The sequence below is a fragment of the Aotus nancymaae genome, unplaced genomic scaffold (assembly GCF_030222135.1).
Source record: "Aotus nancymaae isolate 86718 unplaced genomic scaffold, 86718_ANA_hifiasm-v0.15.2.pri h1tg000036l, whole genome shotgun sequence".
In the NCBI taxonomy this organism is placed as follows: domain Eukaryota; kingdom Metazoa; phylum Chordata; class Mammalia; order Primates; family Aotidae; genus Aotus; species Aotus nancymaae.
The window spans coordinates 20,951,474-20,975,720 of record NW_026988450.1 but is presented as its reverse complement, the minus strand read 5'-3'; the positions used below and the strand labels follow the sequence as shown (position 1 = coordinate 20,975,720).

At 37.7% G+C, this 24,247-nt stretch overlaps 2 protein-coding genes across 7 annotated transcripts in view; one reads left to right on the top strand and one right to left on the bottom strand.

The window, feature by feature from the left end:
* The window catches only part of XKR9 (XK related 9), a 54,054-nt gene extending 40,942 nt beyond the window's left edge, over nt 1-13,112 (bottom strand). Inside the window, exons 1-3 of one of the 4 annotated variants that reach the window (XM_021671854.2) lie at nt 13,034-13,112; nt 8,670-8,750; nt 3,909-4,454 (exon numbers count right to left, since the gene is read on the bottom strand). In XM_021671854.2, coding sequence (XP_021527529.2) covers nt 3,909-4,180 — 272 coding nt within the window. In that variant the 5' untranslated portion in view covers nt 4,181-4,454; nt 8,670-8,750; nt 13,034-13,112. Of the gene's footprint in view, nt 1-3,765; nt 3,859-3,908; nt 4,455-8,669; nt 8,792-13,033 lie in introns of those variants that run through there. The other 3 variants (XM_012463637.2, XM_012463636.2, XM_012463638.2) reach the window with 3 other exon arrangements.
* A 155-nt stretch (nt 13,113-13,267) lies between these two features.
* Nucleotides 13,268-24,247, top strand: part of LACTB2 (lactamase beta 2) — a 45,183-nt gene continuing 34,203 nt past the window's right edge. For all 3 annotated transcript variants that reach the window (XM_012463643.3, XM_064384270.1, XM_012463642.3), the window contains exons 1-2: nt 13,268-13,460; nt 20,490-20,653. In XM_012463643.3, coding sequence (XP_012319066.2) covers nt 13,339-13,460; nt 20,490-20,653 — 286 coding nt within the window. In that variant the 5' untranslated portion in view covers nt 13,268-13,338. The remainder of the gene's footprint in view (nt 13,461-20,489; nt 20,654-24,247) is intronic.

Genomic DNA, 24,247 nt, shown 5'->3' with positions numbered 1-24,247 from the left:
AAACCAGCCTGGGCAACATGGTGAAACCCCATCTCTACTGAAAATACAAAAATTAGCCAGGCATGGTGGTACACACCTGTAGTCCCAGCTACTCAGGAGGCCAAGGTAGGAGCATTGCTAGAACCCAGGAGGCGGAGGTTGCACTGAGCCAAAACCATGCCACTGCACACCAGCCTCAGTGACAGAGTGAGAATCTGTCTAAAAAAAGAAATTCTGTCTCTACCAGAAAAAAATACAAAAATTAGCTCAGTGTGGTGGCATGCACCTGTAGTCCTAGCTACTTGTGGGGCTGAAGTGGGAGGATCACCTGAGGCCAGGGAGTTAGAGGTTGCAGTGAACTGTAAGTGTACCACTGCAGCACTCCAGCCTGAACAATAGAGTGAGATTCTGTCTCAAAAAAAAAAAAGAGAGAATGGAGTAAAATATTTAAACCGTTCAGAGAAAAGAAAAAAAAGATGGAAGAAAGAAAAACACCACTCTGAACTCTGTGCCTTGTGAAATTATACTTCGAAAGTGAAGGAGAATAAAGATTTCCACGAACACTGGGGGAATCTGTTGCCAGTAGACTTGCCTTGCAAGAAACGTTAAAATAGATTCTTCAAAGAAAAGGAAAATGTTACAGGTCAGAAACTTGAATCTATTAATATACAAAGGAAGAGCACTGAAGAAGGAATACTTGAAGATAAATAAAAACTTATTTTTCTTATTTTTAATTGAGCTAACAGATAAGTTGGTTCAAAATAATACAATATATTTGACTACATATACTTATGTGTGTATGTTTATATGCTTATGTACACTTATGCATAAGTGAAATGAATGATAGCAATGATATAAGGAATGAAAGGGAGGAATTAGGATTATTACATTCCATAGAATGTATCAGAGAGAGTTAAAAAATAAGAATTTTTAAAATCTAACATGTAATAGTCATGTTAAACACAGTGAGAAGGTATAACCTACATTTGATTGGCATCCCAGAAGGGAAAGAAACATAAACCATAGTAAAGAAAATGTTAAAAAATATAATGGGTGAGAATTGTATAGAACCGATGGAAGATAATAGTCCACAGGATCAAGAGGACCAGCAAATCCTAAGCAAGAGAAATAAAATCTACATCTAAACATATAATTAAACTGTAGAAACCCACAAATAAAGAGAAAAATCTTAAGAGCAGCCAGAGGAGGAAAAGACAAACCACTTTCAAAAAGCAGCAATATGACTAAAATCTAACTCCTCCAGAGCAACAAAGGAAACCAAAAAGCAATCGAATATAATATGCAGAGAGAAAATAACTGCTCATCTAGAATTCTGTAGCCCCTAAAATATCTCTCAAGAAAGATAATGAAATAAAGCCATTTTGAAACAACCAAAAATTGACTGGTATCACCAAAAATTGAGAGTTGGTATCACCAACAGACCCTCAATAGATGAAATTCTAAAGGGAAGACCTCAGGAAGGCAGAAGAAAAGTAATTATAGGTCCAGATGCGGTGGCTCACGTCTGCAATCCCAGCACTTTGGGAGGCCAAGGCGGGTGGATCACTTAACGTTCAAGACCAGCCTAGCCAACATGATGAAATCCCATCTCTACCAAAAATACAAAAATTAACCAAGTGTGGTAGCGCATGCCTGTAATCCAGGCTACTCAGGAAGCTGAAGCAGGAGAATCTCTTGAACCCAGGAGGCAGAGACTGCAATGAGCCAAGAAGGTGCCACTGCACGCCAGCCTGGGTAACAGAGCAAGGCCCCATCTCAAAAAAAAAGAAAAGTAATTCTAGATAGAAGTCCAGAGATTCAAGAAGAAATAAAAAATATGCATAGTAGTAAATATATGGGTAAATATAAACAAAATTTAATCAAATTTGACTACATAAAGTAGAAAAATACATAATAATATAATCATCTAGTGGGAGTAAAAACAGGCATTAAAATGCCAACAATATAAATATATTAGTTGGGAGCATAGTAAATGGAATTCTAGTGTTTTGAGGTCTTTAAATTATCAGTGTTAACTACAAAGGTTTTGTTTTACTTTACACTTGGAACAATTTAAGACTGCACATTACGCACTACACTTCTAGGTAGGATACAGTATATTAGAACAGACCAATGCTCCTGCTAAAGCAACTAGAGAAACTATAAACTGGGCTGATGTATCTATAAATGCTGTTGCCTGGAAATATTTGCTGATTCTATGACTAAGAACAAGAGGTTGAAAACCTGGATTTTGTCCAAGCAAAGGGCTATTGTTAGGCAAGAAGGAAACTAGCTAGGTTTTAGAGGTCTTGCAAGACTGTTGAATGAGGAAAAACTGAATCAGTTTTTCCAACAACACACATGCCAAATTTTGAAACTATAACATAGAAGCTAAAAGCTAAGCAGAAAGTCTTGGAAAAGCAAAACAGGCTTTCTGGCAGTCTTTTGGTGCCAAGATAAAAATTAGTGTTTCGGACTTGTGGAGGTGAGATGACCACACCAGGCTCTCAGTTCCCTAGAGACCACAAACCAAAAGAACCTTAGTCTAAATGCCTGCCAGAGAAAAAGAAAAATAGTAGCATTTGGAACTTCTGTGATCTTTTATATACAATGTATAATATTCAATCAAAAATTACTAGGTATACCAAGAGACACTGAAAATCAAGGCAATTTGGCCTTTCTTTTATAATACAATTTGTAATTTATAACAATGTACTTTAAAGTCCTCATTTGAATGCTGATGAAAACATTTCTGCAGAGGTACAAGTTTTTCATTATTAGAATAGCAAATAACAGAGAACTTACCATATTTCTAAATTCCTTGAACAAGTAACTTTCATCTTTCTTCAGAACTATGAGAACTACATAAGTAGAACTACATAATTAGAACTGCACAAGTAACTTTTATCTTTCTTCAGAACTATTAGAACTACGTAATTCTCAATATTGCTCATATAGAACACTCATTTAATCTTACCTATTATATATGTATTTGTTCCTCAGCACTAACTTTTACTCTATTTCTTTAAACATTTTCATCTTATCGAGAATGTGCAGTTCGAAAACTGACTTCCAATATCAACTACTAAAGTAATTTTTTTCCAGCTTTTCCTAAAACTTGTAAACTTCTTTCTCATTGCACATTCTGCTTCTTTTACATACTAAAAATGTAATAACTATAGCTTTAAAAAGACAAAATATGTGAAAATACTTTGAAAACAGTAGGTCTCCACATAAATACAATGGCATTATTCCTATTAATTAATATAAGAAAAGCCTGGAATTTTTTTTTAATACATTCAACTAAGTGTCATGAATTTGTTGCTTTTTAATAGAACAGAATCAAAAATGGAATCCCTCTAAGTAATAATGGAGAGGTCATATAAAATTAAATATACAGATAATCATGGATTTCTCAGGGCCTATTTAGATTCTAGTTTCTCTACCTATAACAACATGATTCTTAAGACTGTTTTTAGTTCGATCTATGACTCTGTACCTAGCTAATCACATAGCTACTGCATTATTGCAGCAAAAACTTCATTTAGTTAAATCAATCGTAAGTAACAAAAAAATGAGTACTCTCTCAGTTACAAGTGAAATGTCATATTTACACAATCAGACTTAGAATATACACAGAAGATAAAAGTTCTGTAAGACATAGAAATAAGTCTTTTTCTTTCTAATGAAAACTGAGTACCTGTCAGAAAAAGTAACCTAATTAGATAAATTAAAACATCTTTATTAATGAACCTGGAAAATTTTGACAGTATGGCAATGACTTACATAAGCACAATACTGAAGAGGAAGTAACCTTTGTGCTTCATGCAAATAAGGGATCTTTGTACATTTGACGACCCAGATACAAAAAGGTAGCTTCTGTTTGGATAAAAGAAAAACAGTGGTAATAATTAAACATATATGCTCACCTTGTAAAAATTCCTCCTTGCAAGCAATGAAGTAGAAGAAAACAATGCTGACTTTCTTGGCCTCCTTTCTTTAAATCAGCCTTGAACCAAGAATAACTAAAACACTGAACCACAAGTGTTGCAAAAAGCATAAAGCTTAAAGCTAAAACACTAAAAACATACTGTCCTTCATGGAAAAATCTGACAGATACCCATATGTCCACAATTAAATCAGTTATATAGATTATAATGCCAAGAACTGACATCATAAAATTCTGCTTAGTATATTTCATTATGAATGACTATGGCTTTTTGTTATCTACTTTTTTCTCTCACACAAAAAGGAAAAAAAAAAGCCAAACAAATACTAGTATATCATTTGGTATAGCACTGAGTTTTAATTTCTACTCCCTAAATCTATTTAGAAGAAAGAATAAATATTATGAAATTGTAACACTAACACCAATGTGACTGACTTTCTTTTCTAAATCTCTAATCTAGGTCCAATGTTACAAGGCTTTATTCAATCTTCTGCTTCATAGTGATCTTCATTACAGATGGCAAGACCTAAAATGAAACATATATTTAAGTTCTAAAATATCTTAAGTATAATACTAAAAACACTAGGCAATGATTTTACCAAAGCTCTACTTTTTCTAAAGATAATATATTACCACTAAATACAGTTATTGTAATAGCTTTGGGAAAGTCTCAGAAATATACTTGATAGTTGATAACTTCCTCTCAGGCTATTTATGTTCCAAACATATGACCTACTCACAAAAATATTTACAACAGGACTATTTATAGTGGCAAATTGGAAACAACCTAAATGTTTCAACATAAGGAAATGATAAAGTAAATAAAGGTAGCTTCATAAAATGGAATATTACAAAACTACTAAAATATATGTAACAAAGTTGCAATCATTATAAAAATTTGTAATATGCTTTTGGCCCAGCAATTCCATCTAGAATTCTATCCTAAGGAAATATTCAAAAATGTACAAAAAGATAATCTTTGCAGAACCTTTTTTTATAAGAGTGAAATATGAAAACTACCTAAATGACAATTGAGAGGCCTAGTTCAATAGATTATGGTACATCCATATTAAAGATTACACCATGCAGCCTTTAAAAAGAGTGAAGTAGCTTTGTATAAACTCACTTAGATCTTCAAGATGTATTAAGTGAAAAAAATCCCAGAAAGATAAATACTGTATAACATTTAAGGTTTTTAATTATATATAGAGAGAGAAAGGGGATTGAGAATCGGAAGCAAATGCAGCTTCAGTTGTTTTCTCTCCATACCTCTATAATTTCTGAGGTTTTTTTTTTTTTCAAACAGACCTGTACTGATGTTGTTAGGTATATAATTTTTTAAATAAAAACAATAGTAAATGATACTTATGAAGAATCTCAATGACTGGAGATAATGTTAATGCTATTAATAAAAACTAACATGTACCTACCACTACCTGCCAAGCACTGAGCAGAATGTTGTATATAAAATGCCCCAATTTAATTCTTCTATCACTTAAAATATAGATTCTACTATTAGACTTCACTATTTTATAAACATACTCTGAATGAATACAATCTGTATACAATATTTGACTCAATGGTGTTTTTTTGGTTTGTTTTCCTAATTAATTGTCAACATTTCACAAAAAATGCAACTGTTTGACTACTATCAAAAAACAGAAAGATCTTCTGTACTAGATTACTCCTTCATGAGTGGTGACTTTAGATGGATATACTCTCTCCTGTTCATCACAGTATACTCTCTCCTATTCATCACAGTAGCCATTTCGCCCAGTCATTTCAACAGCTGGGTCTCAAAGCTAATACAGCTACCTACTAGCTGTGTGTCCTTAAATGTGTTTTTTTCAGCCTTATGCCTTATTTTCTTCATCTAAAATGTGGAGAGAATAAAGGTATATACTTTATAGGGTTGTTGTGAAGGTTAAGAAAGATAATACATGTAATACATATAAACCCCTAGAAAAGTACTTGGCACACAGTTAGGGGTCAACAAATGTTAGTTGTCATTATTACCTTGCTGACTGCTTGCCTGGCCCCTGTAAGCACATGAGTTTGCAATCTCTGACTTTACTTCATATAATGTTGAGTGAAAAAGTACTATGGTATGATCTCAAAGGTAAGCAGGGATAAATGAGCTCTGTGGCCCTGATCTAATAGGACTAGTGTTCTTACAAGAAGAGGAAGCAACACCAGAGGAAAGGCCATGTAAAGACACAAGAGGGCAGCCACTATAACCCAAGGAGAGAGAACCTCACCAGAAACCAACCCTGCTGGCACATTGATCTTGGACTTCCAGTCTCCAGAACTGTCGAAAAATAAATTTCTATTGTTTAAGCTAACAAGTCTGTGGTATTCTGCTATGGGAGCCAGACCAGTTAACATACTATATTTCTATAAAGAATATTTATTGCTTTAAACACACCAAGGAGAATGTTTACTAAAAACACACACACAAACTAATACTTACTGCTTTCTTATCATTTTATCACTTATAAGTATTTTGTTAAAAAGTCTTCAGAATAATAGAAAAATGTATTTCATTCTCACAGAATAACAGTTATGATCACTGCTTCTCACGTCAAGAATGTTATGGCCAACAGGATAGAAAAAAAAAAAAATTTTTAAAACTGAGTTTTCAAAGCATTCAAGATGTGGACTGGCTGTTTCTAACAACCTATGCCCAGATGTGGGAGCAAGGAAATGACTTAAAATTTGAATTTATATTTAAACAGGAAGCAGAGCCTAAAAGTTTGAAAAATTTGCAGTCTGGCCAGGTGAGAGAGAAAGAAAAAGCTTCTTCAGAAGAGAACTTCAAGGGGGCTGTAGAGCAACCACTTGCTAAAAATATTTGCATAACGAAAAGGGAGCCAACTGCTAATATCCAAGACAATGGGAAAAGGGCCTCCAATGCATTTCAGGGATCTTCAAGGCAGCCCCTCCCATCACGGGCCCTTAAACCCAGGAGGACTGGGTCTCAGGGGCCAGGCACAGGGCACCACTGCTCTGTGCCACCCCAGGACACTGCTCCATGCATCCTTGCCACTCTGGCTCCAGCTATGGTTCAAAGGCGTCAAGGTACAGCTTGGGCCACTGCACAGGAGGGCATAAGCCATAAACCTTGGTGGCTTCCATGTGGAAGCCTGTAGGTAGGCAGAGTGTAAAAGTGAAAGAGGCTTGGCCACCTCCCCCTAGATTTCAGAGGATGTATGGAAAAGCCTGGGTACCCAAGCAGAAGCCTGCTACAGGGACAGAGCCCTCACAGAGAACTGCTACTGGGGCAATATGAAGGGAAAATGTGAGGTTGGAGGCCTCACACAGAATTCCTACAGGGTGTTGCCCTAGAGGAGCTGTAAGAAGGGGCTACTGTCCTCCAAACCCCAGAATGACAGAGCTACCAACAGCTTACACCCTGCACCTGGAAAAGCCACAGTCACTCAACAACCTGTGAAAGCTGCCATGGAAGTGAATTCTGCAACGCCACAGGGACGAAGCTGCTCAAGGCCCTGGGAGCCCACCACCTGCACTAGTGTGCATGGGATATGGGGTGTGGAATCAAAGATTATTTTTCAGCTTTAAGATTTAATGACCGTCCTGCTGAGTTTCAAACTTGTGTAGGGCCTGTAGCCCCTTTCTTTTGGCCAATTTCTCCATTTTGGAATGGAAATGTTTACCCAATACTATCTTGGAAGTAAATAACTTGTTTTGATTTTAGAGGTTCGTAGGTAAAAGGAACTCATTTCCAAATGAGACCTGGGACTTGGGACTTCTGAATTAATGTTGCAATGAGTTAAAACTTTGAGGGATTATTGGGGAGGCACGATTGTATTTTGCAATGTGAGAAGGACATGAAATTTGGGAGGCCAGGGGCAGAATGAATATAGTTTGTCCCCGCCAAACCTCATGTTGAATTGTAATCCCCAATGTTGGAGGTGGGGCCAAGTGGGAGGTGTCTAGGTCATCCCTGATGTCTTGGTGCTGTTCAATAGTGAGTCAGTTCTCATGAAAACTTGTTGTTGTTAAGTGTGGCACCTCCTCCGCACCTCTCTCTATAGCTCCTGCTCTCAATATGTGAGATACCTTCCTCCCTCTTCATCTTCTGTCATAATTGGAAGATAACTGAGGCCTTGTCAGAAGCAGATGCTGGTGCTATGCTTCCTGAACCATGAAGAACTACAAGTCAATTAAACCTCTTTTTTTTTTTTTTTGAGACAGAGTCTCACTGTCACCCAGTTTGGAATGCAGTGGCATGATCTCATCTCAGCTGACTGCAACCTCTACCTCCGGGGTTCAAGCGATTCTCCTGCCTCAGCCTCCCAAGTAGCTGGAACTACAGGCACTCGCCACAAGGCCTGGCTAATTTTTGTATATTTTTAGTAGAGATGAGGTTTCACTATGTTGGGCGGGCTGGTTTCGAACTCCTGATCTCAAGTAATCCACTCTTCTAGGCCTCCCAAAGTGCTGGGATTACAGGCATGAGCCACCTCACCTGGCCCTCTTTTCTTATAAATTACCTAGTCTCAAGTATTTATTTATAGCAATGCAAGAATGGCTTAACACAGACAGTTTCAATTCAATTCCAAAGATCAACCCTAGCTATGTGGCTACCTGGCTGCCATACAAAATACCTAACTTTTGCCCACTGTACAACTATCTGAGATAAACCAGATATTTAAAGAAATTAAAACAAGCAAACTTTCACTTGTCAACCAAATTTAACACATATAAAATACAGACTTACTTGTCAAATATGAAAAGCCTTCTTTGACTCAAAGTCCCTTCTGGAAAAATCTTCGTCTAGGAACATTGTACTTCTTTTTCACTAAAAACAAGTATAATTAAAGAATGTGTAAACCTTTAAGATCGAATACTAAAATGAAACTGAAATCACCTGTTAGTCACATGTGGCATTTTCTAATCTAGTGATAACAGTCTGTGTCATTGTGAATACAGTACACCCTTTTATAACTATCTCATTGAGGGGAAGAAATAGCATAGGTCCTTTTATAGGCTGACTAGGTTCCAAGCTTTCACTGTATTTCTCAAAAGTCAAGAAAATACAATTTGCCTCACAGCATATCCAAATGGATAGCCTATCATGTTTGAAAAGAAAGTTCTTAAATTTGAAATACTCTAATGAAGTATGATTAACTTAGCCCTACCTACTTTTCAACCTTATACTTTCTCAAATCTTATTCCCCAAGAGCTTATTCTGTATTCCCAAAATAAGCACTATTTTCTTCTATTTCCAAGCCTTTGCTCAAGGTTACTTACTGTCTAGAATAACTGCCATCTATCTGATGAAATTCTGTCAGTCCTTTAAGAATCAGCTCAAAACCCACGATCTTTAGGCATTCCCAGATCTTCCCAGTAAATATAATTCTCCCCTTTCTCCTGGCAATCTCATCACTATAGCTGTACTTTTCTTCTAGTATTTACCCATATATGCTTTTTTTAAGAGACAAGATCTTGCTCCACCACTCAGGCTGGAATGCAGTGGCACAATCATAGCACTCTATAACCTCAAACTCCTAGGCTCAAGCACTCCTCCAGTCTCAGCCTCACAACAGTGCTAGGATTACAGGCATGAGCCACCATGCCTGGCTCCACATATACTTTAAAAGTATCTCCTTCATGGTTATGACCCTCTAGAAAGCAAAGATTATCTTACTCATTTTTAACATGCCCTCAATATGTCTACAACAATACTTTGCATGTTGTAAATAGATAATAAATTATTGTAAATGTAACTGAACAGAATATAAAAATCTTTGATCTTATTTCTTGGAGAGGAACTTAAACTTCAATCACATTTCTAAATATATTCACAAAGACTTAATTTTGTATCTGTAGCTCTCTCCTAGATCTCTCTTCTGAGCTAAAAAAAAAAAATCCTTTTTTCTTTTTTCTTGTTTTTTTGAGACAGAGTCTCACTCTGTTACCCATGCTAGAGTGCAGTGCCACAGTCTCGGCTCACTGCAACCTCTACCTCCTAGGTTCAAGTGATTCTCCTACCTGCCTGCCAGGTAGGATTCTCCTACTCCCAGCCTGCCAAGTAGCGGGATTACAGGCACCCACCACCACACCCAGCTAATTTTTGTATTTTTAGTAGAGACAGGGTTTCACCATGTTGGCCAGGCTAGTCTCAAACTTCTGACCTCAAGTGATCCTCCTGCATCAGCCTACCAAAGTGCTGGGATTACAGGTATGAGCCTCCACGTCCAACCAAAAAATATATCTAACTATCTATAGGTTTCTTTACCTAGATATACCACAATTACCTCAATTTTATCTCATCTAAAACATAGTCACTATCTACCTTCTATTTGTATTCTTCTTCTAGCATCTCCTTGTATGACCCTATGCAAGTCGCCTTACTTTTAAATCATTTGGCCCATTTCTTCATCTGCCAAATCAGGAGCTTGGCAATTGATTAAATGAAATCAAGAAGAAAAGTGCTGAATTTTATAAGACTGAATAACGAATTATCGCAAACACTGGCTTCAAACAACAACAACAAAAAAGTGCAAGTGAAAGTTTAATTTTTTTGAAAAAAAGCTAATGAAACTGGACCCTGTCTCTCATCATATACAAAAGCCAACTCAAGAAGGACTAAACATAAGACCTTAAACTGTAAAACTTCTAGAAGAAAATACAGGTAAAATATATAAGGACATTGGTTTAGGAAAAGATTTTATGGCCAAGACCTCAAAGCACATACGACTAAAATAAAAACAGACAAATTGGACTATGTTAAATGAAAAAGCTTCTGCACAGCAAAGGGAACAATCAACAGAGTGAAGAGACATCTGTTGAACAGAAGAAAATCTTTGCAAACTATTCATCTGACAAGAGACTAATATCCAGAACATACAAGGAACTCAACTCAACAAGAGAAAACACAAATAATCCCATCAAAAAGTGGGTAAAGAACATGAACAGACAATTCTCAAAAGAAGACATACAAATGGCCAACAAACATATGAAAAAATGCTCAACATCACTAATCATCAGGGAAATGCATATCAAAACCATAATTCTTAATCTTACCCCAGTTAAAAGAGCTGTTATTAAAAAGAAAATAACAGATGCTGGAGAGGATGTAGAGAAAAGGGAACTCTCATACACAGTTGGTGGGAATGTGAATTAGTACAACCACTATGGAAAATAGTACAGAGATTTCTAAAACACACACACACACACACACACACACACAAATAGAACTACCATATGATCTAGCAATCCCACTACTATTTGCATATCAAAGGGATAACTGCAAGTTTATTGTAACATTATTCGCAATAGGAAAGATATGAAATCAACCTAAAAGTCCATGAACAAACAAATGGATAAAGAAAATGAGATATATATACTCAATAAAATACTATTTGGCCATAAAAAATAATGAAATCATGTCATTTGCAGCAACATGAATAGAACTAGAGTTTATTATGCTAAGTGAAATAATCCAGGCACAGAAAGACAAATATCATATATTCTCCTTCATATGTGGAAGTTAAAAAGTTTATCTCAGCCAGGCATGGTGTTTCAGGCCTGTGATCCTAGCACTTTGGGAAACCAAAGCAGGAGGATCACCTGAATCTCTTGAGTTCAAGAGTTCAAGATTACAGTGAGCTATGACAGTGCCACTGCACTACAGCCTAGGTGAGAGCCAGACCTTGTAAGTAAATAATTAAGTTAAGTAAGAAAATTAATTAAGCTAAAGGAAAAAAGGAGTGCCCAGATTCTCAGGAGGAACACTATGGTCCAGAAATTACTGTTACATCCTCTTCTCCAGGATTCACTGACTTTCCAGCAGAGTTCTTAAAAAGGGAAGATGTGCATAGCTTCCTGCCTGAATAGCCATCAATTGATGGCTACAGTAAATACATATTGACAGATTAAAATGCCTGATGTAGGAGATTTAGTTGGATACTTCAAGTATTTCTTGAAGGGTATACTGCTTAACTTCCCATTGCAAAAGGAATAATTTATATGATTATTTCAGCAATGATTTTTTGAATACTTTTTCATTAAAAGTACAACTGTGTCAAACAAGGCAAAAACATTTCTCACACATAACGCAGGTGTCATTAGCCAATGTGATACACTACGCTGCTGATTCATAAAATATGTAAGTTAATAGCAGACCGTTTCTTTCATCAGAAATATCTGAAAAAAGGCTGGGCATGGTGGCTCATGCCTGTAATCTCAGCACTTTGAGAGGCCGAGGCAGGCGGATCAACTGAGGTCAGGAGTTCAAGACCAGCCCGGCCAACATGGTGAAACCCTGTCTTTAAAAAAAAAAAAGAAAGAAAAGAAAGAAATATCTGAAAAAAAACAAAAGCCGCCAAGCACTGTGTCAGTTTCTCACTTGTTTTTTTAAAAAGAGTGGGCTGCTACGGTGGATATGTTCTACATTTCTTTGGGGCAGTGATTACATACAATTGTCATAACTTGATGAACCTGATGATAGGATCTGTGTATTTTCTTTTAGGTAATTCATAACTCAACTTTTTTAATGAAAAACGGTAATTAATATTGGAAAGTTAAAACTTGGCGGATTAGAAACCGACTTGTTACAGAGAAAATAAGTCCCTTCCATCTTGGGCATAAAACAGCTTGCCCAGCCTAGCTCCCTGGACAAGTGGGTAACACTGGGAGGCTCACAGAGAGGGGCAAGTGTTAGTGCGAGGCAGGTAGGAGTAAGGCTGCACGTGCAGACTCGTCACCCGGGCAGCAGCCCAATCCCCGTTTTTCATTTGTAACAAAAATAGTGTCCACCTCTTAATAATGTTTTGAGGATAAAATGAGTTAAGTGGGATGTTTGTAGAAAGCACTTAGGCATAGTAGGAAGTAGTAAGTAAATATGTGTTACCGCTATTTATTATAAAAGATGAACAGGCTGCTACTACTATACACACACACACACACACACACACACACACACAGCTACTGCCTAAAAATCTGACTGGCAATCCTTCCTAGGATTATTGAATAACTAACTGTTATCAAAAATGTCTGCCCTTTGCACCATCACAAGACTCTTCCAAATTAAAATGTCTCTAACCCACTTGGATCCACTCGCCTGTCTAGGACACAAACCCGTGAGGCACCAGCCCCTGTGACACAGCCAGACTCCGGCCTCGCCTCACGCCGACTCGCGCCAGCCTTCCCACCACCGCCCGAGCAGCCCGCGCGGTGTCAGGTGATCTCTGGTTCGGCCCCCGCCTTCCTGCCAGATCCCCGCCCAGACTCGCCCGCGGTGTCACATGACACCCGGGCCCGCCGCTGACCAATCCCTTCCCTCCCGGCGTCACGTGGACTCTCCTCGCAGTCACCGGCCTGTTGTCTTGTTTCGCGCTGGAGAATCCAGATAGCGGACGCGCCGGCGGGCGACTGAGGCGGGAATGGCTGCTGTGCTGCAGCGCATCGAGCGGCTGTCCAGTCGAGTCGTACGTGTGTTGGGCTGTAACCCGGGTCCCATGACCCTGCAGGGCACCAACACCTACCTAGTGGGGACTGGCCCCAGGTAAACGTCCCTCTCCAACCTCCCAACGTACGCGGCCGCCCGCGGAGCCCGGGCTGTGACTGATCGCGGCTGCGCGGGCAGCGGGGAGGGCCGTGTCCTGCCCCGAGCCTGGCAGCTCTGCGCCGGGCAGCCCTACCGGGACTGCACGCAGACACTCGGATCTCGGAGTTCGCTAAAATACGACCACCCCGGGTGATAGCTCTCTAGTTTAGGGAGATTAGTGGAGATAAAAAAAAAAAAAAAAAGAAAGAAAGAAACTTCCTGTTTTGATATTTGACTTACTCTGCTTGATGTTTGAATGCCAGGGTGTGCGTGTTTAAACTGTTGAGAAAATTAGGATGTCTGGAGTCAAGGGTCCAAGAAAGTGTTTACTTTGCACACTTGACTTTCACTGGTGTTTTGTCCAGAGTATAATTTCCCTTCTCAAAAGTGATTGTGTTGAGGCGATTTTCTCAACTCAGCAGCAGAGGGCAGAATTCTTTAGGCTTCCAAATTGGTTTTCTGTAAAACCAGAAAGAGTCCCTAGCCTGTGGAATCTTAGGAGCTGACATAGCTAATTTTGGGGTTTTTTTTTGTTACAATTGTGTGTGACCCTGTTTGAGTTTAATTTGCAGACAGAGTAACATACCTGCATTTCTAAGAAGATACTTTTGCTCTTGTTCAGCTGCATTCTGGTTTTAGTGGAATTAGGCAGGGATGGGAGATTTGGTTTACTGCATAGTAAGTCTTAGGCATTTAGCAACTTTTGCATAGTCTTTACTGGATAACTGAGATAATGTACTTTCTTTCCAGCATAGAGTTTAATTGTGCAGCCAAGACATGAATAACTTTTAAAATATAATTGATTACTAAAAACAATTTAGTAAGTATAGTTCATTGAGTTTTCCTTGGGCAAGTGTCTACTGTTTGGCGTTTTACCAGTAAATAAGAATTTTAGAAGCAGCAGACCTGCAAGGCAGGCAGCTAAAAGATTAAGTTCAGAGTAAACAAGGCAGGGCCAAGTAGGTACCAAAGGTTTAGGCTGCCACCAGAATCTAGGAATACAGAGCATTAAGCAGGAAGAATGCCAGATTTCTAGGGTACAGTCTGTTTTGGCTGGAAGTCCCTCAATCAAGTAAATCCATAGATGGTCTCTCTTCAGTGTGTCATCTTAAACTAGTTCCAAAGTTAATACCTCAGACAAAAGATGCAAATAATCAGAATTACCCTGGAAAGTCTCTTAGAAGAACACTATGTTGTAGATAAGTGTATTGTCTCAGTAAGTTCAGCACAACCTGCCTTTTTTCCAGCGTCGAAACAGATGGCTGGTTCTGTTTGAAAACCAGATGAAGAAATTGACTTGTGTTTAGGGGCCATGTTGTATGAAAAATACATACTGTATCTTTAAACACTAGAATCACACTCAACATAGCAAAGTGCTAGTGTTAAAAAAGACTTAAAGACTAACTGAGGGAAAAGCAGATTTATAGTCTCTTGTCTTAAATTACTTAACGCTGTTACTCACATAAATTAATGGAGTGGAATGGCCAGTGGAATTACTTGCACTATGTAAATTATTTCTCCATATAGTTGAACTAGAGAGTCTACATAGTTGAGCTAGAAATAAGTGTAGATGATGATACTGTATAAAGTAAAAGGTGGCTAGAGATTACTATTGATCAGTCCCATGTCAGATGTTCTCAGATTGGTATCCACCTGTTCCACTTCACAAAACAGTTCTAAGATCACAAGTGGCTTTTATATCACTAAACCCAATGGTATTTTTCTGTTCTCATCTTCGTTGAAGTAAGTATTTTGACACCATTGACCACTCCCTCCTTCATTTGCCAACACCACATTCTTCAGGTTTCCTCTTACCTCTTGAGCTGCTCTTTCTCTTTCACCTTGATTGAGTCACCTTTACCAAATCTTTATAATTATTTTAGTTACTCAAGATGTAATCCTCATCTCTCATGTTCTACTGTATTCTCTACCTGGGTGATCTCGTGTACTTCTTTGGCTTTACCTTTATTATCTGTTTATTATTAATTACTAAATATATATAGCTCTAGTTCAAATTCCAAACTTGATCTTCAGACTCAAGTAGCCAACTGTTAAATCATTTGTATGACTCACTGCTGCCTGGAACTCAGTGCTTTCCATACTGAACTCATAACCTTTCCCAGGAAACTGCCAGGTCCTCTTCCAGTTGTCCATATCTTGGTAAACAAAACCATTCCTGCAGTTGTCCAAAGGAAATGCCTAAATACCTTTCCTGACATTTATTTGCTTCCTACTACATAGCCAAGCCATTATGAAGCTCTCTTCATGTCCCCTGCTACCACTCAGTCCAAGCCAACACAACTTTGCTTTGGCTACTATAATATAAGGCTCCTAACTGGCTTCTCTGTGACTACTGTCTCTGTTCAATCCAATCTCACCTATGTAGCCTAAGTGGTATTTTAAGAATGAAAATTGGAAGGCCTTACGTCTTCTGGCCTCCATTAGTCTTATCAGATTCCTCTCAAACCTCTCCCATTCCAGCCATGCTGGCCTTACAGTACCTCAGATGAGGTTGATGATTCCTGTCTCAGGGACTTCGTACATGCTTTCCTCTTTCTTCTACTCATCCCTCCCTTCTTTACCCAGCTAATCTCATTCATCCTTTAGAGCACAATTGAAATACCGTTTCCTCATAGAAGTCTTCCCTGACCCATCAGACTGTATTAGGGGCACTCCATACTTTTCATGGTCCTTATCTCAATGATAATGAAATGATTTTTTTGTGCAAGAAGCTTTCCACACCTTCATACTCCACTATAACATCAGTTCAGTTAAAGTATATTCATTTACCAGCACCTAGCACAGAGCCTTGTACACAGTACAGATAGAATAGTAAATAGTTGCTGAATGAATGAACATTCTCTACATTTCCTCTTAATTTTCACTATTATGATTCCAGGACTGTTAGATAACTGTAGTTTTTAGCTGGTCTTCCTTCCTCATCTCATCAGCCCACAGATGCCAAATGAATTTCACTAAAGCACTACTAGAGCTAGCTGTGATACTTAGCACATAGATACTTAATAAGCTTTAGAATCAACAAATGATAGCCAAATTGTCCAGAATTTCTACTTTGCTCCTCTGCTCAAGAACCTCTAAAAGCTGCAATTTTAACCTTTCCTATCAAAATTATACATACTTTGTGGGCAATGTGGCTTGTAATAGAAAAAGACAGTCAGGTAGAATAAACTCTGGACTCTGGTTACCTAGATTAGAATCCTGGTGCCATTTACTGGCCATATGACTTTGGACAAGACAATTCTAAGTATCAGATTCCTGATACAACCCAGTGAAGGTTGTATAGTACCTACCTCATTGGGATGTTATGAGGATTCAGTGAAATTTAAGTGAAAAAACAAAACATGAAAAGCACTTAAGTTCTGGCACATGGAAAACAGACTGTGTTAGCTGTTATTTTTATCACTTCTGCTTTCCTCTTAACATCTAGACAACACTGGGTCTCATAGTAGGTGCTCAGAAAATATCTAATGATTTTGTAAGATTGACAGCAGAGACCAGTTAATAGCTATCTTAATATTGACATAAAATACCTATAACAAGGAATTTGATTCTACTAATTTTCCATCAATTGAAAATTGTTTTCTCCATTCATGTAGCAAACAGTTATTGTGCGCCTACTATGTGCCAGGCACTTTGCTCTAGTGAATAAATCATTCATAGACCTATATACATTCATTTATACTCTTCTCTTGAGCCCTTCATTAGCATAATTTATATTTGCATAATGACCTCCTGAGATAGGGATATTATTGTTTGTGACCATGAAGAACAAAGTTGACAAGCCCATGTAGAGATAATACTATCTAATCATCTGTAGTAACTATTCACAGACATCATGGATAGAGTAACTGCTAAGGGAGATAACCTTTTTTTTCAATTTCAAAACTGATAACAATTTTTTCAAATGTATAGCTGAAGTTTTATTTTTGCCACATAAAGAATGATTCTAGGCACTTAATGTAAGGAATCCCCTTCTGCTAGAGAGGCAGTGTTTTGGATGGAGAAGTCACTGGACCTTGTATCTGAACATCTAGTACTTCCCAGCACTGCCTCTTGTTGGTTATATGAGCTGGAGCAAATCACTTAGCCTTTCTGAAGACTAGTTTTCTATAAAATAAAATAATTAATAAAGTAATAATACCTCCCTAGAGTTGATATGCGGATCAAAAGAAATAATAAATATGAACGCTCCAAATGGTATAAATTACTATATCAATGTAATATGTTATCAGTGTGACTTCTTTTTCCCCCTCAATGCTTGGTGCAGACTCCTTTTTTAGGTTTTATAGCATCTAGACACCCCTCCTTTGTTCTGAATAGATTGTATTTATTTCAGGACTTTTTTCTGTTTTCTGTAAGAGTCCTTTTGTCAATTCCAATTTTGTTAAACCAAGACAGGACCATTAGGAAACCTAAAACTAGAGGCCCAGAAACATGTTCTCCTGCCACAGGCATGTGGTTACTCACACTTTCACCTGCAAACAACTAGCACAGGCATTCTAAAAGATCTGTTTTCTTTGCTACTAGATTTTATCAAATTCGTCTATCAACCCTGTTAATTTTGTCATGACTTTTGATCAGTGTAATGTGATCTGGTCTTTAAATTACAGATTTTTACATTCATTTTTAGATTAGGAGATATTTCAAGACAGAGTTTCTTAGGAAGAGGGGAAGGCAAGGATTAAGAAATAATTTTAAAAGTGGTGGGGACTTGATGGTTTGAAAAAAATTGCGAAGTCTTACCTGAAGCATGTAAGGATTCTTTTCAAGGACCAGAAGACCACAAAAATAGTCCCAGTGACACTAGTTGAGGGCCAGTGAGAATTTGTGGTAAATAACTCCAAATGCATGGAGGCAACCAAAATCTAGGATGGGTGGGCTAAAGAGTATTATTGGAGGTATCATAGTATTATAGTCTTATATATTTTTAATTTAGCATCACTAAATGTGCACAGTGCTGAGTGCAGTATGATATATTATAGATATGGAAATAAATCTGTAAATTCCTTGAACCAAATAGACAAGCTTTCTGCCCTGAAGGGACTCAAATTTGTAGGGTGGTGTTGGGTGTGTAGGTAATAAACAAATATGTAAATACATGTTACATGGTAATAATTGCTATTGTAAAAAAAGCAAGGTAAGATGGCTAGGAATGGCATCGGAATTCACTGTGACCCAAGTCAAACTCATCTCAGATTTGCTCCCTCCAGGGTTTACCATCTTGATTAATGGCACACCAGTCATCCCACCTCAGAATCGCCAACTGTTTCCCTCCTTCCACATCTAGTTGTTTAAAAAATGGCTTAATGTTCTTTAAGCCATTTATTTCTTCCTTACATTTTTACTGCCAACAGAACCCTATAATAAATGCCCCCTTGGTTCAGTAAAACCATCTGGTCTCCTGTCTCCAGATAGGACAGTTCAACACTGTGTTTCTGAAGGACATCTACTATGCTACAGAACATAGGGTGCAGACAGAAGCCAATGGGCTATTAGGCCATTACTCTCCTCCCTTATGAGAAGCCAGTTTGTTTTTGTTGGCTATGGATCACAGGGAGTAGAGTTAATGAAACAAACCAACCAAAAAAAAAATAGCCATCCAGTTACTCGCTGTTTAATTGTAATGCTTTGCAAAATGCTTTCTATTGTCCGTTACTTATATTGTTTATTTTCAGTCATATGCAATTCTCCTTCTCACCAAAGTAGAATGTAAGCAAGGTTGTTTTGTCCTGCTTACTGCAAGAAACAAAGTTGTGGCACATATTAGGTAATCCATAAACACTTATTGATCAATGAATGAATAACTCAGACTTTTCATCAAGACTAATCTGTCAGCCAGCCTGAATTAGTGGGGTGGTTACTATGGAACAGCATGAGTGAAGAAGTTTGTGAATTGGATCTTGAGTTGGGCATGGTGGCTCAGTGACTGTAATCCCAGCACTTTGGGAGGCTGAGGTGGGAAGATTGTTTGAGCCCAGGAGTTAACAGACCAGCCTGGGCAATATGACAAAACACCGTCTCTATAAAAAATACAAAAATTAGCCAGGCATAGTGGTGCATATCTGTAGTTCCAGATACTCAGGAGGGGAATGTGGGAGAATCTCTTAAGTCCAGGAGGTCGAGGCTGTAGTGAGCTGAGATCACACCACTGCACTCCAGCCTACGTGACAGAGCAAGACCCTGTCTCAAAAAAAAAAAAAAAAAAAGAATTGGATCTTGAGGAAAATGTCACCCCTATGTCTTTAATTCAGCAAAACTTCATAGAGAAAGGCCACCTCATAAAATCACGAGGAGGGGCAAAGTATAAATAAGATTCAGAACCATAAGCAAAAAAATACAGCTAATGGGGTTGTCTAAGTAAAGAAAGTAAGCAGTTCAGACGTTTCCCTGTGCTTCACTAACGCCTTCATTTTCATGTGTAAGGGTACTAGTGTCAAAGACTAGTTTCTTTAGGGGTGCCATTGAATCAAAATCTTTCATATGTATAAAACTTTTGAAATATATTGAGATAGATCTCACAGGCAGTTAGATAAGAGCACATATTCTGAGCATCAGAATACCTGGGTTTGAAAGCTGTTTCTGCCATTTACCTGCAGAGTAACCTGGGCAAGTAAATTCTAAATGTAATAATAAAATATCTATCTTAAACAGTTGTTATGAGGAATGCAGTTATTAAAATATGTAAGGTCCTTGAAATGGTGCCATGTTTATTTTAATTGCTTTGTAAATGTTCAAGATTACTGCTCTTATTCCTTGTTCAGACTTATATTTAGCTCTAATTTTTTTCAGGAAATTTATAGGGTGAGATTACTGTAGTTAAGCTAAAATGACATAGCTGTTTTGAGCATGTTGAAAATAATTTCTTTTTGCAGTTTCTTAAATTTAATGTAAATTATCTGTGTGCAAAATAATGCTAATGTCAACTCTGTGTTCCAGTTGTGTGATTATCTTCCATTTCATTTTCAGGAGAATCCTCATTGACACTGGAGAACCAGCAATTCCAGAATATATCAGCTGTTTAAAGCAGGCTCTAACTGAATTTAACACAGCAATCCAGGAAATTGTAGTGACTCACTGGCACCAAGATCATTCTGGAGGCATAGGAGATATTTGTAAAAGCATCAGTAACGGTAAACAGAAAACATTCATTAAGCTCATTGAGGAAAGCCATGTTTGGAGAATAATTTATTTCAGTTACAGAGCTAAGTAGTCTATAAACCATTTACTAAATACCTCAGATTTAATTGGTACTTTTAGAAATTGATGAGACTGTTGAATACTGTCCCTAGTTTTAACAAAGGAGGAAAGGAAAGTTCTGATTTCTGTTTCAAATCCTCAATTTTACTTTAGTCTGTGTGACAATTACTGTTCAGACTTAATCATAACTAACAGCTGTTGAGCATTTACTCTGTGCCAGGCACTGCACTAAACACTTTATGTAGATACTGTGAGGTAGGTGCTGTTACTGCTCACATTCTAACAGATAATCTCAGGCCTTCTGTAACTTTAAGGCAGTTACAAAGATATGCTGAAATTCAAGCAAGATATCATTGTATTGATAATTCATGTCCCTGAAACCTATTCAATACTGACATTTTCCATCTCTTTATTTCCTCATCCCACCATCACACATCTAGATTCATTAATTCATTCATTCAGTAAACAAATATTTAGGTGACTGTTATACGTCAGACAGTGTTCTTGGCACAAGGGATATAGCAGCGAACAAAACAGACTCTGTTCTCATGGAGCTTTCATTCAAATAGGGAAGGTAATGGTAAATAAATAATAGGTCAGGCCAAGTGCAGTGGCTCACACCTGTAATCTCGACATTTTGGGAGGCCAAGGTGGGTAGATTGCTTGAGCTCAGGAGTTCAAGACCAGACTGGGCAACAGAGCAAGATCCTGTCTCTACAAAAAAGTACAAAAATTAGTTGGGTATGGTGGCGTGCACCTGCAGTCCCAGATACTCAGGAGGCTAAGGTGGACAGATTGCTTGAGCCAGGGAAGCTGAGGATGCAGTGAGCCAAGATTGTGCCACTGCACTTCAGCCTGGGCCACAAAGTGAAAAAAAGGTAGATCAAATGATGATGGGTGCTATGCAGGAAAATAAACGTACAAGAAGAGAAAGGGAAAAGAGTAAAGTAGAGAAGGGCAGGGGCTCTTATATCCAGGGTGGACACAGAGAAAGAGCAAGCAGACAGCATTACAAGAGCAAAGATGCTGGAATGGGAGTATGGTTGGCCCATTAGGGGCACAGTAAAGAGGTCAAGAATACTCATGCTTATTTACGTTGAGCTAATATTTTTAAACGTTTGTAAAGGTCTGCTTTTTTAGGCCTTGCGACTACAATTGGGACATCAGCATGGTCTCAGCTACCACACCCAATATCACCAGGCTTCCAGTTATAAAAAACTGACAACCAAGTTTCTTTACCCTCTTACTTCCTTTCTTCCAATCTAAGGGGACTGTGTACCACAGGAACTTATAATCTGTCAGTCTGACTTTCTTGCTTTTCCTTCTGTTGTCTTACTCTTTTACTCTTGTCTTACCTCTTCTTTTAATCTACCTATTAGATCTTGTGAATTAAAAACCTAGTTTATGCCCGGGATGGTGCTGTATGCTTATAATCCCAGCTACTCAGGAGTCTGAGGCAGGAGGATAGTTTGAGCTCAGCAGTTCAAGACCAGCCTGAGCTACATAGTGAAACTCTGTCTGGAAAAAATATATATGTATATATATATATATTCTGTGGTTACTTACTAAGCATTGTCAGCTCAATCAACTCTTCAGATTTTTCAGTTTGAAAAATTAAAATGTTTATGGCCCACTTTTTTTCTTTCATAAATCAATTTCAGTGAGCTTTAATTTACAGACATAAAATGTGCCCATTTTAAGTGAACAGTTTGGTGAATTTTAACAAATGTCGGTACCTATGTGACCACTCCAGTTAAGATATGGAACACTTCCTCCATTCCAAAAAGAGGCCCCCTCATGCTGCTTTGCAGTGATTTCCTCCTGTCCCAAGCCTCCAACAACCACTCATCTACTTTCTGTCACTAGACATTAATTCTGCCTATTGTAAAACTTCACATAATGGAAGCTTAAAAAGTCACTCTCTGTCTGGCTTCTTTCACACAGCATCATGTTTTTGAGGTTCACCCAGGTTTCCTGTTATCAAGAGTTTGGGGTTCCTTTTTATTGCCAAGTAGTAGTTCATTGTATGACTATGCCACAATTTGATTATGCATTCACCTGTTAATGGACATTTGACCAACTTTATTTAAATTGGAAATTAAAATAGTTTTAGATTCTATACAAAATAATGAATATTTATATAATAGATTAACCTATTTAATTGATTTAAAGAAAGTCAAGCAGAAATTTGACACTGCTTTTTATGCCCACTAAAATTTTAATATTATATTTGAAAAGTGGCTTGTTGTCTTTCCTTAGTGAAAACTAGACAGGCTGCATACACACCTTAAGTTGCTCAGCATTGAAATACAGAAATACTTTCTAGAATCTTTCCCCCAGAAGTTCCATGTTCTTCATTCTCTAAATCCTTAATCCCTAACATTCTTGTTAGGATCCTAACATTCTTGTTAGGATGAGAATGTTAGGGATTGTGTTTTCTTGTTCTGTTTTTTTTTTTACTAGTGTTTACTTTGGTCCATGTTGTTTTCCTATTTTGTCTAATAATTGGTATGGTAGAAATTTTTCAACTACTTCACATTACTAAACCTGTATTTTTGGAGGCCACACCTAAAATATAAATGCCATTTATAAGGTTTCTATGGAAATGTATAGTAACCTCAAAATGGCCTGCTTACAAAATTATTAAACACAATCAGGGTATAATTTGGAACTCCTAGTGACTTAGAACCAGAATTTTACTACATATAAGAACTATGTAGACCCAGGTTGCTCTAGTATTTTGTTTTGGTTTGTGTTTTTGTTTTTGTTTTGAGACAGGGTCTCACTCTGTTACTCAGACGAAAGTTCAATGGCGCCATCTCAGCTCACCACAATCTCTGCCTCCTGGGCTCAAGCGATTCTCCTGCCTCAGCCTCTGGAGTAGCTGGGATTACAGGTTCGCGCCACTACTGCCCAGCTAATTTTTGTATTTTTAGTAGAGATGGGGTTTCACCATATTGACCAGGCTGGTCTTGAACTGCTGGCCTCAAATGACCGACCCACCTCAGCCTCCCAAAGTGCTGAGATTGCAGGCATGAGCCACCACACACTGCCTGTTTTGGTTTGTTTTTAAGTAAATCTTTTAAAATATATTTTATTTTGTTTTCTGATAATTTAAAATTATTTTGAAACTGAATGTGGATCTTTGCCACATATTTCACATCTAAGTCCTAGGAGTCAAATGTTTGCTTCTATCCTATTCAATTCGAATATTTTTATTAAACATTTTTATACATAAACGATATCACACATTTATATTCAGCTTAAATAATTCCCAGTACCAGTGATGTTGCAATTATTCAAACCTTAATAAATGATTGAGTTTGTTCCTGTTAAAACAATTATGTGATAGAGACAGAAAATAAGTGATTGCCAGAAGCTAGGAAGGAAGGAATCGGAAGTGATTATCATTAGGTACAGAGTTTCTTTTGGGTGCTTTGAAAATGATACTAGTGATAGTTGTACAATTATTTAAATACACTTAAAAAACTTCTGAGTAATACACTTTGGAATATGAATTACAATTT